General features: G+C 46.3%; 1 protein-coding gene across 1 annotated transcript in view; it reads right to left on the bottom strand.

The window, feature by feature from the left end:
* The window catches only part of tlcd4b (TLC domain containing 4b), an 8,846-nt gene extending 2,215 nt beyond the window's left edge, over positions 1–6,631 (bottom strand). Inside the window, 3 exon segments of the mRNA XM_062454301.1 lie at positions 2,573–2,662; positions 3,596–3,748; positions 6,321–6,631. Of these exon segments, the coding sequence (XP_062310285.1) occupies positions 2,573–2,662; positions 3,596–3,741 (236 nt within the window). The 5' untranslated portion in view covers positions 3,742–3,748; positions 6,321–6,631.
* Positions 6,632–17,600: the final 10,969 nt, after the last annotated feature.

Genomic DNA, 17,600 nt, shown 5'->3' with positions numbered 1-17,600 from the left:
CCCAGTCCAGCTAAGAAGCTGTGATAGAAGCTATCGGGTCCATAGCGCATGATAAACACTCGTCCAATTACGAGTGCAGTAACATTAGCAACAACCATTCCAAGGGGAGGCCCAAAAAACAAATGACCACAACACGGTATAAATGTACACATTTCAAGAATCGTCATCCTCACAAACACAAAACGATTGTCGACTCCAGCAATGCCAAAGCTCGGCCAGGCCAGGCCAGGCCAGCACCTCTTCACAGCCGCTTCTCAAGTTATTAACGAGGGAAGAAACCGACCTCGAACATGAGAGGACAGAAATACTTCTCTTAACCCTCGTGCTGCCTTCGGGTCACATGACCCAAAGGTTCATAACGAACCATCGTTGTGTTTACCCAATTTTACCCAATACAAAAACAAATACAAATAATTTTCTTTTAACCATTCCAATGTGGGGGGTCTGAGACAGCCCGACAGTTAAAAGAAAATGCTTCACTTTGTTTTTGTATGAGGTAAATTTGTCGCAATACGACGGTGGGTCACAATGACTGATGGGTCAGAATGACCCGAAGATAACACAAGGGTTAATGAAGAAAAACCTTCTCCTTTCGTTTACTCTACCAAACTACATAAGCCGATTGTTGTCACTTAGCCAGACTGTTTGTCATTGGCTACTGGCTTTGTATAGACTCATCAGACTTGTTTTCTTTGACATTTAGTCATTTAGCAGACGCTCTTATCCAGAGCGACTTACAGTAAGTACAGGGACATTCTCCCCGAGGCAAGTAGGGTGAAGTGCCTTGCCCAAGGACACAACGTCATCTGGCACGGCCGGGAATCTAACTGGCAACCTTCTGATTACTAGCCCGCTTCCCTAACCGCTCAGCCACCTGACTCCCTATGAGTGACTATAACGCTTCCTCTCCAAAAAACATTTATTTGTACTCTGTATCGGCCGATACTCTCAAAACTAATTGGTATTGGTGCGTGCACCTCTACTGGAGGGGGATTTCCGTTCTGGCTGAACGTCTGAGGAAAGATACTATGGTGGAGGCTGAGTGGTGTGTGTGACGGTGCAAACTGTACACAGCAGCTTCCCCCAGTCCCCAGCCAATCAATCAGCCAGCCAGTCAGACAGTCGCTCAGTCCCCAGCCAGCCAATCAATTGGCCAGCCAAGTCAGTCAATCGGTCAGTCACCAGCCAATCAATCAGCCAGCCAGCCAGTCGATCTTCCACTGTGTGAGTGATGGTGCAGAGGCTACAGAGCAGAGCTTCCCCTAGTCAGTCAGTCAGTCAGTCAGGGCTCGTGCTGAGCAGTCCAGCTCGATCACAATGCCTCTCTGTGACAGTCTGTCTCAATGAAGCTCTAATACAGTCACGCTGACTGGGGAATTTAGCGTTTACTCCACACTCTCAATGTTGCAACCACAGGTACTAGCAAGCCAGCTAGTTAGCTAATGAACTAGCATTGCTACAATCAAGTACTACGGAGCTAGCGTAGCAACAACCAAGGACTAGTGAACTAGCTTAGCTACAGCCAAGCTACTAGACTAGTGTGGAGAGGTGGAGACTGGAGGAGAGGAGGAGGAAAGGGAGGAGGAGGATACGGTTATGGAAACCTTGCTGTTGAGTGACACACAGGGGAACACAAAGACAAGATGGCGACAGTACATCATGATTGCGGGAGGGGTGGAGTAATTACATAGCAAACACAAGACTAAACTCTCTCAAGAAAAGGATTGGAGCGTGAGTGAATGTGTGTCAAGCACCAGTACGTACACCCTGCAGAGGGCTGTTGCCCTGAGCCAGGTCTCCTCTCCCTTGTACTCTACTCATTCTTCTCTCTCTCTCTTTCTCTCTCTCTCTCTCTTTTTGCTCCATCAGCTGGCCAGGACGATGGGGACACAATACGAGTGAGGGGCCTGAGACATAGGGTGAGCGGGGATGAAGGATGAGGGGGGGGGGGTCTCATTGAGGAGAGGGGGCTCACGGGGGTGTCACATGGAGAGGCAATGGCGGAGGGGGGGAGGAGAGAAGGGGGTAGGCGGAGACTGGGCTGCTGTTGTTTGCTATGAAAAGGAGCCTTGTTGGCAGGATTCTGACCTGTCTGATCGGAACTGGAGAGGAAGAGAAACAGAGAGGGGCCGAGAGAGAGAGAGAGACAGACAGACACAGAGAGACAGACAGACACAGAGAGAGAGACAGACAAGAGAGAGAGAGAGAGAGAGAGAGAGACACGACACGGGGGGGGGGGGGGGTTGGGGAGTCTTTCAGGATTCGATGATGCAAATCCCAGTCAGAAGTAGGAGAGTTTGAAAGAGAGAGGGACAGGAAGAAAACAGGAGGGGGGATAATGAAAGGGCAAATCCGCTAGAGCTCCACATCTCTGGAGACTTCCCTGACAGATGAGCTCGGTCCACCACTCTCGCTTTCCACTGAAGAGAACAACAGCTTCATCTTTTCCCTGGTGTCTAAACCCCTCCTCCTTCCCTTTACTCCCCTGGGGGCTGTGGGCGTGTCTTGTGTTCTGGTCTGGAGACAGACAGATGGGGAGAGAGACAGACGGACGAGTTTCAGTTCCTCTTACCAGACGGGATCCGCGTTGACGACGTCGTCAAACCACAGGATGTAGAGACAGAACAGGCCCACGATCAGGGCATGGACAGTGGACACCAACCTGAAGGAAGGACACACACGCACACACACACAGACAGAGAGAGAGGCTCAACATGAGGAAGTACCTTTTTGTGCCAAGTGTGACAAAATGAGTAGGAATGTCAACACAAGGCCCTCAAGTTCCGGTTCTCACACACTGACAAAGTTGAATAACCTTATAGACGTCTACAATAAGAATAATTCCAATAACGGAAAAAATTCTCCGCATCATTTAACACCACAACAAGAAATTTGAGAGAGACTATCAAACATGGTTGAGCACCCCTGACCTTTGGAGCTGTTATCAGGGTAAGTTAAGAGTCACTCCAAGGCTTAGGTGGCTGTTATCTGTCCTCCACTCAGAACACACAGAGTCTTTAGACCAGAGGAAGAACAGTGGAATAAGGGATTTACCCCAACACTGTCAGAATCTGGGGGGGGAAGGCATGCTTTCCAAGGGCTGAGCTTTATGCAAGAGCACACACACACGCACACACTTTTGGACCCTCCAATCCTGCCTAGTCTGTTTCACCGAGGGGTCTCAGGACTCCCCGTGTCCTCTTCCTCCTTACATAAACCACACAGACACACTGGAGTTACACAACCTCCAGGTCCCACTCTGTCTAACCTTAGTACCTGACAGATTATCAATGCCTACAGGGCACATACATCCAAACTCGGTGAACTCTAACCCACACAAACATGCATACGTAAACACTAATCCAAGGGAGGTACGGAAAGAACCAGTAATCTAGGCTAGACCGTGCTATTACGCAACAACAAACAACCTACCTTTGTGCCGAACCCCAAACTAACTCCACTCTCTGTCCACCTCTCATCTCTCTTTTACTGGTTCAGCCTCATAGAACACCAGCCAGGCATAACATGTAACCAGTCTCACAGGAGTTACAGGCCAGACGTATAGCTTTGGTGTGTTTGTGTGTGTGTACTGTACCTGGAGTTCCACTCGGTGAGCTTGGTGGTGGGCAGGCTTCCGTAACTAGGGGTGATGACAGCCGAGAGCAGGGGACTGGCCACCGAGAACATCAACTGGAACCCCACAAAGCTGCCAGCCACCACGCTCAACTCTCTCGTCTCCATCACTCACCTGGGGGGACAGGGAGAGAGAGAGAGGGAGAGAACGGGGGGGGGGGGGGGGTGAGAGACACAGACCGGTAGTTCAGACACATGAGGCTCGGACTGTTAGGGGAGACTGTCGGCAGCGGTGGTGGTGGGGGGGGGGGATGGGTTAGAAAATGCCTAAAGAGAAACCTGGCATAACCATGGCAGAGGAGACCAACCGGGAGAGGAGGGGATGGAACCTCTAAGGCCCTGAAACTCACTCGTGGGTACTTAGCAATGGGCGATTATGTACAAATTGTTTAGGGCATAGAAAAGGAATTAGTACTCGAAAAGCAAACAATGCCAAGCTGTTGAGGGGAAAGAGGATTGTTCTGATGAGGCAAGCGGTTGAAGGGTCGACGCAACGGAGAAGAGGATGAAGGAAATGAGTAATAGAGGGCAGCTGAAGTCGACGTCAATCGAAAAAAACAACAACAAAGTCGAGGTGAAAGAGAAGGAAGAAGAGCAAGAGAGAGATATTTGAGAGAAACAGACAACAGCAGAGAGAGAAGACGGAGCCTTGAAGCGAGAGAGAGAAAGAGAAGTCATCGCTCCGCAGAGCCTAACGAACAGTCATGTCGAGGAGCTGGTGGACATGTCTGGTTCATCTCACACGCCAAACACACTGAGGTCCACAAGTGTTCCTCTTCATTCACACTCGACTGAAAAGACAAAACCACAACCTCTGATGAGATCCCTGTGACCCATCTAGCAACAGGCTGCCTCCCGCTCCACCAACATGTTGTTTACTTCGAGAAGAGATTAAGAAGCTGGGAGTTCTTATTCCCTGTGGAAGGCCTTTTCTCAGAGCTACTAACACTCGACCTCAAGTCCCTCTGTGGTCCTGGTGTTTGTGTCCCCATCTTGACCACCACACATTCTCAAGAAACCCCAGTGGACACAGCAAAACTCCAAGTATTCAGGCTATTGTGAACACTGGACTCGGCTTAATAAAGGCTCAAATCGCAATTCAGGAGTAAATCCACGACAAAACCGGCTGCTTAGATGAAGCAACGCAATTCAAAACTCTATCCTGGAACAAGCAACTTGTTTGACGATAAGCCCGTGATTGCGAAAGGGTACACATGATTGTGTGACTGGTACCGTCCAGAAGGACCGGTAGGTGGGCTAGGTAGTAAGCTACGTCCGTGCAGGTCTCACCCCTGGCCCAACTGACACCACAGGCATGCCGCCTGCTCCAGTCTGATCTATTTATACCATTAAAACCCCAATGTCATGAGTGCCTTCTGTCACAGCAGTGTAGTTGTCATGATATAGGTTACATGACACAAAGCATTCAAGCACAGCAGAAAGCCATGCTGATACTGGGGCCTTCCTAATTTCTGTGGCCTGCCACAAATTATGCCAGACAACTGTCAAAGCTATTACCCCTACCTCACCCTGAATAAGGCCCAGTAGTTTGAACCTGTTCGTTACTATAAGAGGATGCCGGATAGTCACGCTGTCCCTATCCACGTTCATTGACGTTGCTGATCGTAGGCTAAGTGAGCTTGAATAATTAATTGGTATTCCTCACCTGGGAAGCTGGTTTGGACTGCCCGGGCCGGTCTACTGAGACGGAGGGAAAGGGTGGGAGGCAGCTGCTTGACAGCTCTAGCAGGCTGTATACCATCAACGGCTGACCTTGTTCCTCACACCTTAGTGCTACTGTCAGCAACCCGTGACCTAAGTCCTTGGCATATCGACCAATATAAATAATAGCGGTCCAATTACCCCCCTTACAGTGGAAATCCAAAACGCGTTCCGGCGGAGTATGCTGCAATGCTGCACAGCCTGCACAGGCCGTTGCAGGTGACCCGCTCCAACTCAGGGAATACACAATCTTCTGCAATTAGAACCGTGGAGTGCTATACTTGGAGATACGATTTCAGATATTGAACGTTACCATTATTTCTAGAACAACTGATAGCGGCACGGTTTCCTTGCTGAAATATTACCAAAAACGAAAGCCGATTATTTGCTCCCCTCAACGGGGACTGCAGCAAAATTCCTTGAGCGAGCTAGCTAGCAAGCTAAACCAATTCCATTTGGTGCACTTACAAGTGTTACTTAAATTGTGATAGCATTACAGCTATCTATTTAACTAGGTAAGAATTCTAACCGGGGTTAGAGGAATGTTGTTTACCTCCCTGAGTCTGGCTTATTGCCCTTCCATTTGGGGAAGGCATTCACAATCATGCATATGTAGGCAGGGAATGCAGCAGTCCCTTGTTCTTGGCGTCGTGCGTGATAGCAGCAGGGAGACTAATGTGCACGAAAGAAGCAATGTGTGAAATGTCTCGCATTTGGGAAACATCCTAACCAGTGACATTGGATTACAGTTTGGCCAGATGGTAAACGAGTTTTAGCATGTTGATAGCCAAAAGCCAAACTGCTACATGACTTGTGAGAAAGGCAAAGCTATATGCTACAGCCACAATGTAAGGGGTCGTATTGCGGTCACAAGGTCTAAATAATAAAGCATTGCTGTCTTCACAATCATAGCATGCAGTGGAAAACAATTATATAAATGTAAATGATGTATACGAAGTCACTACCTGATATCAGTTGCATAGGTCTGTATAAGTAGATCTAGCTTCTGTTTAGCTGCCGTCTTCACTTTCTTAACTTAGCAAGTCGGCTACAGCTTGCTAGCAGTAGCAGAATCCCACTGTCACTGACTAGCATTGAGCGTCCTCGGGAGCAAGGGGCAACGCCAAAAATGCATAACCAATATACAGTCCCTGGAGAGTTCTTGATCCTAGTTTATTTTCCAAATCGAGACAAGTTTCCAGATTTGATTTAAAAACAAAGTTTTCCCCGTTATATTTTGGCATTGACAGCTCGTAGTGACTCGTAATGACGCCAACACGCAGATAACCTACCACCCACTCCTTAGCACACGCCCCTTCATTTGGCCACACCCACAGCGAACAAAGGCCAAGCAGCACATTTTATTTCTTAGTTAAAAATCAAATTTACATGATACATGCTATTTTAATCAATAGTTCACCTAACCAGAAGAACGTGGAAAATAAATCCTGAAAGAAATGGGTTAAGCAAATGCGCATACTTGCCCGATTGCTATATATGTAAATGAAGGTTTCTGTCAAAGCTTTCAAGAGGTGTGGTTGGTTTAATGTTATTATTTCTTAAATCATTGTTCTGGTGTACTGAAGATGTCATATCCTCTGTTGTCTATCTATCTGGTTTCTTTAAAGGCTTTTTTTTTTAAATGTAAAGGCTCCGTTCAACATTGACAGATGTGATCTTGGCCTTGGAAAGCCCTTATTTTAATAATAAAGTTCTTGGTATTATGTATGAATCAATCAATGATAAAGAGAAGACGAGAGAGAAAGAGAGGGAGGGTAGGAAGAGAGAGGGGGATAGAGAGAGAGAAAGGGGGATAGAGAGGGAGAGAGGGTAGAAAGAGAGAGGGGGATAGAGGGGGATAGAGAGGGAGACAGGGAGAGAGTGGGTTCAAATGACTGAAACATATATATTTTTAATTCCTCAATATTGAATGGCTTTAAAAGAATTAATTATGTTTCTGAAAGAAATATAAATAAATTATGTAGTATATATGAAATGCATATTTGTAAATTGAACAACCATCGATCTTCCATTTTTTCAGTGTAGAAAGAGAGAGTCTGAGCAAGGAGATCCTTGAGAACAAAACGGCAGATGACACCAGTAACCCTAATCCTATCACCGACAATCAAGAGTATCCTAGATTAACCAAACATCCCATGCTAATCTGAGTAGATTAAACACTCCTCTCTCGGTACACACGTGCGGTAAGAAGGAGATAAGCCATACATAAAAGACATCAGAGCAACAAGTTTGCAAACTACAAAGCTTTTTTGCAAATTCTAATATCATTTTACCAATCATGTATGTGTATCAAATAATTGAGGAAGTCTTGTCTCATGCAAGTGTACTTTAATAGCCTGTTTTAAGTGGACCTCATACACGGAGAAGGACGTGATTTAGGCTACAGTACATTCACTTTAGGATGTTACCAATTTGTGAAGCACAGCAAAACATACATGGTTTAACTATGGTATGTTTCAAAATGACTACAAAAACCGGGGCTTTTACTTTTACAACGAAAAATGTGATCAAGTTTACAGTGTTTCATCCTTGTGTGCTTGTTTCCCTAAATGCTTCCGGGAGACTAAGATGACGACGTCATCTTGACTGAGCACATTCCTGATCTGAGGATTCTTTTGTGAAAGGTGGTTGACCCTGTAAGACCTGGTTAAAAATTAGAATATCACTTGTAGCTGTCCAATAAATACATTTGCAAATATTTTTTTTGGAAAGACCACATTTACATAGCCAATGGGTCCTATTGTCTTGCCTTGCAATGCCATTGGATAAATGTGGTTTTCAAAAAAAAAGAGATGAGCAATTCGAGAGCTAAAAGTGATGGGTCTTACAGGCCTTTGGCAGAGAGGGGGCGAGCGAGGAAGAGAGTGAGAGACAGGAAAGACAGTGAGAGACAGGGGCTTGCCTCTGTATTGACATGATTGTACACGGTATGGATGATTACAACTGGAATATAGAGTAAAGGTTTAGCTTAGTCAAGCTTGATACAGTGCATTGAAAACCAGGCATAGATTCAGTGATCATAACAATATAGTAGGTTGTGGTATATGAGATACTGTATCTGGATCAATATTACACTACTGAACTGTGGCTTAGAAAAGAATACTAAAGTGAAACTAGAGAGGGTACAATTTCTGGGGAAATTGTAGGGTGTGCTTGCTTGCGTCGGTTGCACAGGGGTCCGTTTTTGAATGACATTTTTACAACTTATATTTCTGTATATGTTATATAAAAATGCATACTTATTTATAAAGATTACATAGATTTAAAAGCATTTTTTTTTTTGCTGCTCATTTACAACTGAAAATACGAGTGAAGTGTAGAATGAAATAGATGTCTTCTCATTTCCCCTGCAAGAGGCAGCCTCATCTTTGAATCAAAACGAATACATTTGGCAGACCAGTGTAAAAATTGACCTAATCTCTATGACTTAAACGTCCTTTTAAGTTTTTCCCTTCTCGTGATATTTTAAGGAATTTAGTCTACTCATATTGCATTCATTCATGAATAAAGAACCCCCTTTGAAGATTATTCTACGACGTTACCGGCAGTAGAAGATGGAATCGCGATTCAAACAGTACCATCTGCTGACTGAAAATATGCCCCCAAAAACGTAAATAAGCTTGACATTTATTTAGTGGAAAATCGCTTTCATAAAAAGCTCAGTGGTAGCGATCAGTTGTCAGTAACAACGCCAAGTGCGATATAGCCCTGTGTGGAGAAGCTGCCCCGGTAAATTGTACTACTACTACGGTACAGTACTAGACTACTCCTGTGTTCGTTCGTCTTGGTAGCGATTGCGTTGGTTGAATTGGATTTAACGTTCCGTTGTACGGTTTAGGCTGAAATTAATTATTTTCATGAACAGATTGACAAAGTTTAGGCTGTGGCAATGAAGTTAAGGTTAGTAGTTAGATAGACTTTTGGTTTAAGTAAGGGGAGTGCCGAACATGTTCTGTCGCCGTTTGACTTCCTACAGCTGTGTAGATGTTTTTGTAGTGTCTCGGGTAGGCTACAGCGTTGCAGTGAGCAACACTGTTTTGAAACCACAGGTAATTATAATTTCACCCACAAATCGTTTACTTGTAATGTAATGTCATAATAAATCCTACAACGAAAATGTATTTGTGAGGAATGTTTATTTTAACGATTGAAAACAGAAGCATCATAGACCACTGTAGTATGTGTTGCCCGGGCAACAGAGGCTAATGTCATGATGCTAATACTTCAGTGACATAGTAGACTACTGTTTCCGAAAGTAGATGTACTTCCTTAATAAAATCAGCTTATATTGTACATTACACGTCACAATTGTGTGTCATATCACAATGTAAAATTAGTAAATAGTTATCACCCTGGCCTCTTTGCTTGTGGCGTTTCTGCAGCTGCCTTGCAGTAAAGCAGTTAGCTTAGCTATCTCCCAGAAGTTAACGAGCTGCTAAACTAATGTTCTGCTAGAGGTAGTCACGCGAGTTTTCGTGACGTTAGTGACGTAAGTAGCGTAATTGACTGTGGCTAGCAAGTTAGCCACCGTTAGCTTCACTTTTCGCCACAAAAACTTAATTTCCACTTAAACCATGCTACGGAACGTAAATCCCAATAGAAGCAACTCAATCGCTACCAAGACGAATCTTTTGACACCTAGGTTGTCTATGTAGGCCAAATATTGACTGAGTTTTAGGGGGGCAAAAAGAATAATAAAAATAATAATATATATGTGAGAGAACAAAGGTTGTGCCCTTGCCGAAGGCAAAGCACACCCAATAATATATATGTGAGAGAACAAAGGTTGTGCTCTCGCCGAAGGCTTGAGCACACCCAACTATGGCACAGCATGTAGAGTGGCTGAACAGGTTACCGGTGAATCGTAAAGATATAGCTTCATATAGCTATTGATTGAAGAGTTTCTTGATTCAAGAACTTCATGCAAATATTGTTTTTCATTATGGTGGATTATTACCTTGATCCGTGTTGCTGTATAATGAGGATTGATCATGTTATATGCAAGTAACACTGAATATTCAGTACAATAGCTATTGCTGAGGTCAACCCATTAAATGTGCCTTCTGGGCATAAGAGTGACCAAGGAGAATTGTCTTAGAAATAAAATACATTTAAGTAACTTAACGCCTTACTCTCTACAGCAAGTAACTAAGTAACGTAACCAGTTACTTTACAAGAAATGTAACTGTAATTAGTAACTTTTAAAAGTAACGTTAACCAACTCTGTTCACGAGAATGCTTGCTGTTCGAATTCTTGGCATTTGGATGGCTTGCCTTTGTTGCAAAGACATTTTACTGATTCAATACCTTTGCTGCAAAATGTTAATAGCATGTGTTGAAGATGCATAACGATAAATAGTATTCTACCTGAACTCAATGTTATAATTGCAGATTACATGTGTGGAACCACAATGCTACAGAATAATGTCGATTCACCGATATGAAGCTGAAATACCATTTAAAAACACAAGGCGTCACTGTAGCTGTCTCCCGTCCGCGACATTGCTGGCCTGCTGCAGTTGTACTTCGTTTTCATCAATGGCTCTTTAAACCGGGGTACCCTGCAATACAGGCACAGCACAAGTGGCTCCTGGTAGGAAGTCCTAAGATGGAGTACAGCAACTTTTGTATTACGCTCGCCAACGGCCCAGAAGGTTCGTGTGCTACAGTAATAATGACTTTATGCCACGTTATCCAGCACTGGAGCGGTGACTGTAGGCATTTGGTCTCAGGAGGGAAGATCTGCATCTAATGCCAGGTTTCCTTGTGTATGTGGGGGAGGGGGAGGAGGCGTGTGGAAGGGGGGGAGGGAAGGGTGGTTAAGGAAGTAGAAGGTGCCATCATTTGTGCCGTGCCATGCGCAATCCATTCCATAGCACTCCTACACACAGCTAACTAGCATGGCACGAAAACAAACATAAATACACACACACACACAAACAAACAAACATGGAGAAAAAAAAGAGGTACGCACACAAACAGAGATATAAATACTCACAAAGCATGAATTCGCACTCAAGACACAGACAGACAGAAAACGCACAGATAGAAAGCAAAAGCACACCACCCGGTCCAGCCTCCTTCACCTCCATGCAGGGTCCCATGTCAGCACAGTTTAACCTGACGGGGTGGGTTTGATGGGCCGTCTCAAAGGAGGGGTGCTAGCCCCCACGCGGGTCTGTCAGCGGAGATCAGCTGGGTTCTGTTTTGACTCTCCATGGCACATCTGGGAGACTGCACCGCTGGCTCCACATGCCTGGAGGACATCTTCCTGCAGACACCTATCACTCAAGGCCTCACCTGCAGGATTGTGTGTGTGTGTGTGTGTTGGTTGTGGTGGAGTACATACCTTAAGAGCAGGTGGGTCAAACGTAGAGCTTTAAAGCAACGCTTGTCTCTTCACTTTCAACCTCAGAAAGTGTTTTTTTTTTAAAGCTCTAATAAAGTGTTGTCAAATTTGATTGGTTTCCTAATGTAAAAAGGACCATATTGAAGACATGCTAATTACTACCATGCATGCACAAACACGGTTTATTACACTGCGCTATTACACTTGTTACCGCACTGTAGCTATGTTGGTCACAAGAACACCCTGTTTGTGCATTTGTAGAGTTAGGTTGTCGTGGTGACTTAAGTTTTATTCTTTATGAGCTTGTACAAAAACCATAACTTGCGAACACAGTTTTTTGTGTTTAATATTCTGTAATGAATGTTAGTGTTTACATTTGAAATGATGACAGTAGGCCCCTAGCCTTGGAATAATGTCGACATTCATCATACGCCTGTGTTTCACTCTCAGAAAACAGTACATGTATAGTAATGAGCCCCTCTTCATCAAATTACACTCCCATCTGCCCCTTGGTGTGTGTGCGCCCTTTATCTGCCTGTGGTTCATGTTGTCAGTAACTCTCTCCTCTCCACCACTGAAGAATCTCAACGCTTATTAAAGTATAATATACACCAATTAGCCAAGTACGAATCCCTTACTGGGGTAGCCACGCCGGAAAGAAGAAAGATGGTGGAGAGAGAGATGGAAGGAGGTATACAGGGAAGGAAAGAGAAAAACACATTTTACATTTTTATTTCTAATTTAAGGAAGGCTTATCAGTTAAGAACAAAATTAGATTTCCAACCACAGCCTGATATGAGCCAAGGGAGGGAGATAGAAGAGAGGAGAGATGGAAGAGAGGAGAGATGGAAGAGAGGAGAGGTGGAAGAGAGGAGAGGTGGAAGAGAGGAGAGGTGGAAGAGAGGAGGTGGAAGAGAAGAGAGATAGAAGAGAGGAGAGATGGAGGAGAGGTGGAAGAGAGGAAAGATAGAAGAGAGGAGAGATGGAAGAGAGGAGAGATGGAAGAGAGGAGAGATAGAGAGAAGAGAGGTGGAAGAGAGGAGAGGTGGAAGAGAGGAAAGATAGAAGAGAGGAGAGATAGAAGAGAGGAGAGATAGAAGAGAGGAGAGATGGAAGAGAGGAGAGGTGGAAGAGAGGAGAGGTGGAATAGAGGAGAGGTGGAAGAGAGGAGAGGTGGAAGAGAACAAGAGCAGGAAGAGAGATTGCTTTGGTTTTCACACTGCCTTCTGTTTCACATAGCTGCAGGAGCTAAACAATGCCTCGCTGATGAACACAGTCTGCATGTGTGTGTGTGTGCATGTCTGTAGGTGGGTGGCAGTGTGTCAGTTTGGGTTTAAGTGTGTTAGCATGCTAAGGCAGTTGTAGTGTGTGAGTGTGTGTGTAATCTGTGAGCGTGTGTTTGAGCCAGAGGGTAGGGGTTCAGAAGAAGATTGAGAAGAAAGAGTTAACAGAGGATGAATATATCTGGATCATTATTTTTTCCACTCTCTCCCTCCCTCTCTCTCCCTCTCTCTCTCTCTTTCCCTCTCTCTCTCTCTCTCTCTCTCTCTCTCTCTCTCTCTCTCTCTCTCTCTCTCTCTCTCTCTCTCTCTCTCTCTCTCTCTCTCTCTCTCTCTCTCTCTCTCTCTCTCACCCACCCACCCACCCACCCACACACACACACACACACACACACACACACACACACACAGGGCACCCCTATGCCCATCACCTCCCCTCGTCAGCAAGAAGGGTCAAATGTTATTCCCTCCTTGTTGTCACGGTTGCCAATCACCTCACATTCTGTAGCAACTGTTGCCAAGGCAACCGAGAGATCCGGTTGCCAGGCACCGAGAGCAATGCATGTGATTGTGTACTTATTTATTTAATTCTTTCTTTATCTATTTGTTCATTCTACACGCATGCTGCTAAGCACACGATACACACACACACCCCTCTTTCTCTGTGTCTCTCCCCTTCACTTTGACTCTCTTTCTCCTTTTCACACACATACACACACACATACATACACCAACCCTTACTTACACACAGACACACACCGACACATTCTCTGCTCTTACGACGTGCAGAACGTGCACATCAGATGACAAACAGTGATTATCATAGCAATAAGGATCGTAATCTAGGAAGAGACGCTCTCTTCTCCTGGCCTTCTGTTCTATAAACACACACACATCCACACACGCTTATCTGCCACGTCTCATAAGAGCTACTGAGTGATAAAGACAGAGCCTAATGAGAAGGGGAGAGAGAGAGAAGGACAGAGAGAGAGAGAGAGAGAGAGAGAGAGAGAGAGGAGAGAGAGAGAGAGAGAGAGAGAGAGAAGGAGAGAGAGAGAGAGAGAGAGAGAGAGAGAAGGAGAGAGAGAGAGAGAAGGAGAGAGAGAGAGAGAGAAGGAGAGAGAGAGAGAAAGGGGGGGGGGTCCTTTTGCACCGTGATTTCCACCCTCCCACCCCCCTGGCCTTACCCCCAGCCGTCTCCTCCCCCCCCCCCCCCCACCTTTCCCTCTGACCCTCCCTCCTGGCCCTCCCCTTTAGCCCTCCTCCTAACCCTCTCATTGGCCCTCCCTCCTGGCCCTCCCCTTTAGCCCTCCTCCTAACCCTCTCATTGGCCCTCCCCCTGGCCCTCCTGGCCACTCCCACACAGTCTTTGTTTGTCTAGATACACAGAACAGGGTAATAGAATGACCCATCCTGGACAGATTATCCCCATCACTGGCAGAGTTAAGTCCTCAACACACTCCTCTGTGGAGAGGAGAGGAAGGGAAGAGAGAAGGGAGGGGAACATAAAAAAAGGACTCGCTTGTGATCAGTCGTTCGATGGCATTACAAACAATCCACCACGTAGATGTACAGTGCAGTCATTGTGCAAAATGGCTAGATGGAAAAAGACCTACATGCAGTAGGATCCCAACTGAAGTGAAAGGGTCCCCCCTTCATGGAAAGATGAAGTCAATCAAGTCGTTCATCAGCGAGAGTTTGGAGACAACATCGCCTCATTTATCACAGCCTGAAAGCAGAGACAGGGGAGAGGAGAGACCTGTACAGCAACGCTACCCTTGAAGCAATAATACACAGACAGGCACACACACAGACAAGCACACACACACACACACACACACACACAGAAAGTAACTTGTCAATGGTTTCTAGAGCTGGCATGAAGAATCTTCTTGGCTGGGTATTTCAAGGCTTTAGCACAGTGACACACACACACAGACACACAGACACACACACACACACACGTGATTCAAAGGCTTGTGTGTGTGTGGAGGAGCCCCAGCTTTCAATTTCAAATGAAAGGATTTGAATAATCGTATTAGACCCATTTAGAACTCTAATATGATCCATTGGCCTAAACACCATTATGGAGGGACTCTAACAATTTGACCTCCCTTAAACTCACACATGTTCCAACCTAACAATGGAAACATAACCTTGTCATTGCCTGTCAATGAATTAAAAGAAGTATGTTGAATACATATTACTGTGCAGTGTACATACTGTTACAGTCATATGAGCACACATTGACTCATACAACATGAATAAACACACCACATAAATCATTTTCTAGTAAACAGTGTTACATTTCAGATTCTCAGACCAATACACACAACTGTAATCCAGACAGTCCTACGCTTTCCTTCACTGCTTGTTCTGTGCCTGCCTGCCTGCCTGCCTGCCTGCCTGTCTGTCTGCCTCTGCCCCTCCTCCTACTCCCCTCTCTCTCCCATCGTCCCCCCAAAAATCGCTAAAAACGAGGTGGGCTCTATCTTGGTGTCTTAATGAATTCTGTCCGTGCTTCCACCTGCAAGACCCCCGCCCCCACCTGCCAGCTTGTCTGGATATTGGATTTGCTTTTTGCTCTGTGACCTTATTCACCGGCAGCCAGCCAGCCAACCAGCCAGCTAGTCAACCAGTAAGTCAGCCAACCAACCAACCAACCAGTCAGCCATTCAGACAGCCAGCCAGCCAGTCAACCAGCCAACCAGCCAGCCAGCCACAGCAGAGAGCAGCCTGCAGAGCCTGGTACTAATGTTGTGCAGAGCCTGTGTTTCACGGTGTTTGGGTCCACCCTGTACCCTCCACCCCCCACCCTCCACCCCTTGACCCAACCCCCAGCAAGCCTCCCGCTGGCCCCCTCCCTCCAGACCAGCAGGATCCTATTGGATTCCTCCTCGCCCCCCCGGCTCTTATAAGGGCACCTGTCAGCCTGATGAGTATCCTGAGGTAAAAAAGTGTGTGATGTCCGTCTGGGAGGAGCTTGCCTCCTGAAGAGGACTGGAACACACCTAGGAGCAACTCTTCAGTCGGCCAAACAGCCCTCCAGTCAGTCAGTAAACCTGCCTTTCAGTCAGCCAGCCAGCCAGTCAGTAAACACTCAGTCAGCATGAGTTGAATGAAGAGGCAGTCACATGACTTTGGGAGCTGTTCTTTAACCTGTCAACCACTTTACCAGCGAGCCAGCCAGCCAGCCAGGCAACCAGCCAGTCATCTCATGTGTACTGTGGAGTGTTGCAGGGCCGGGGAAGCAGTAACCCAGCGGTTGGGGAGCAGGCTGTGGCCTCAGACAGACCTCCAGTTGTTTCCATGGCCACACGACACAGAAAAGGGTTTCGTTGATACACTGGCTGTGACGATGACGAGGACGAAGAAGGCTTCCGCTCAGCTACGCGTATTCTCAAGCAATAACATCGACATCCGTATTATCAACCCAAGAATACCCGTGGTCGAGTCAGGAGCATGCTGTCGGACACCCCCCCCCTCCCCTCCATCTTCTCTCCTCTGTCTTCCTCTCGCTTTCATCCCCCCATCCCTCTCTCGTTGGCTAGGCCAGGCAGAAGAGGAGGAGAGATGGAAGGGAGGGGGGGGGAATGCTGAAGAGTTCAGGTCCAGGACCTAGGGAGCAAAAGAGGGAAACAAACCACATTTTAAGGAGAAATAATCACTGGAAATTATTGCATTCATATACTGACAGGTTGGCTGTGCTTACAATTTCTGGCATTTTGGGTTCCATAATTCTTCTCCACATCTGATCTGACAATAGCATGGTATCTTTGGTTTCGATCTAGCGTGTCTTATGTCCTGTGTGTGCACGTTTTCCTCTCCTATATGTGCCAGGCTGGGGTATGTCCCACAAGCCAACAGCAGGACAGGGTGAGGAAGAGGCTTCGGTGATGTCACGGAGGGATTGTCATCGGGTCACACCTCACGCTAGAGCTCAATAAAGTTGTGTGGTTTTGAATCCCCGACCAGTTCCCCCCGACAGAGTGCGAGGGAGTGTGTGTGTGTGAACTGCTGGGAGATTTTGTCATCCCTGTCCCTGTATTTATCGGGTAGCGCCACAGTCAGACACACTTCTGAGGGTGTGTGTGTGTGTGTGTGTGTGTGTGCGTTGCCCCCGCAGTGCTGGTAGCACAGGCCCACCTCTCAGACTCCACACATGAGAGATGCCAGTAAAAGAGAGGGAAGAGAGAGGGATAGCGGGAGAAGGGACAGAGAAAGAGAAGAGAGCACAGTAAGCTTCCGAGAGCAAGAGAGAGAGGAGAGAAAGAAAGAAACGAGAGAAGCCTGAAAATAGACTGAAAATGGAGGAGAGGGTTGGAAGGAGAGAAGGAGAGAGGGGAGAGAGTGGATGGGAAGGGAGGGAAATGTTTATTGGGATAGACAGACTGTAAACTTAAAGGGCTCTGTATCGCCAGTGTTTTGGAAGGGTGCTCTGAGATGTTATTTTCTGTGGCAGGGAGAGATAAGGCCTCATCCTGCCCCTCGCTTCTTCAAGGGCTGGCATCAAAACCAGCAAACACCAGAGCACTCTCTCCTTCATTCTTTCCCTTGCTCCCTCGCCCGCCAAAGGCTCTTCTAAAAGGCATGAC

Source organism: Osmerus eperlanus, chromosome 2 (genome assembly GCF_963692335.1).
Source record: "Osmerus eperlanus chromosome 2, fOsmEpe2.1, whole genome shotgun sequence".
Taxonomy (NCBI): domain Eukaryota; kingdom Metazoa; phylum Chordata; class Actinopteri; order Osmeriformes; family Osmeridae; genus Osmerus; species Osmerus eperlanus.
The sequence above is the reverse complement of the archived record's forward strand: the minus strand, read 5'-3'. Positions and strand labels throughout refer to the sequence as shown.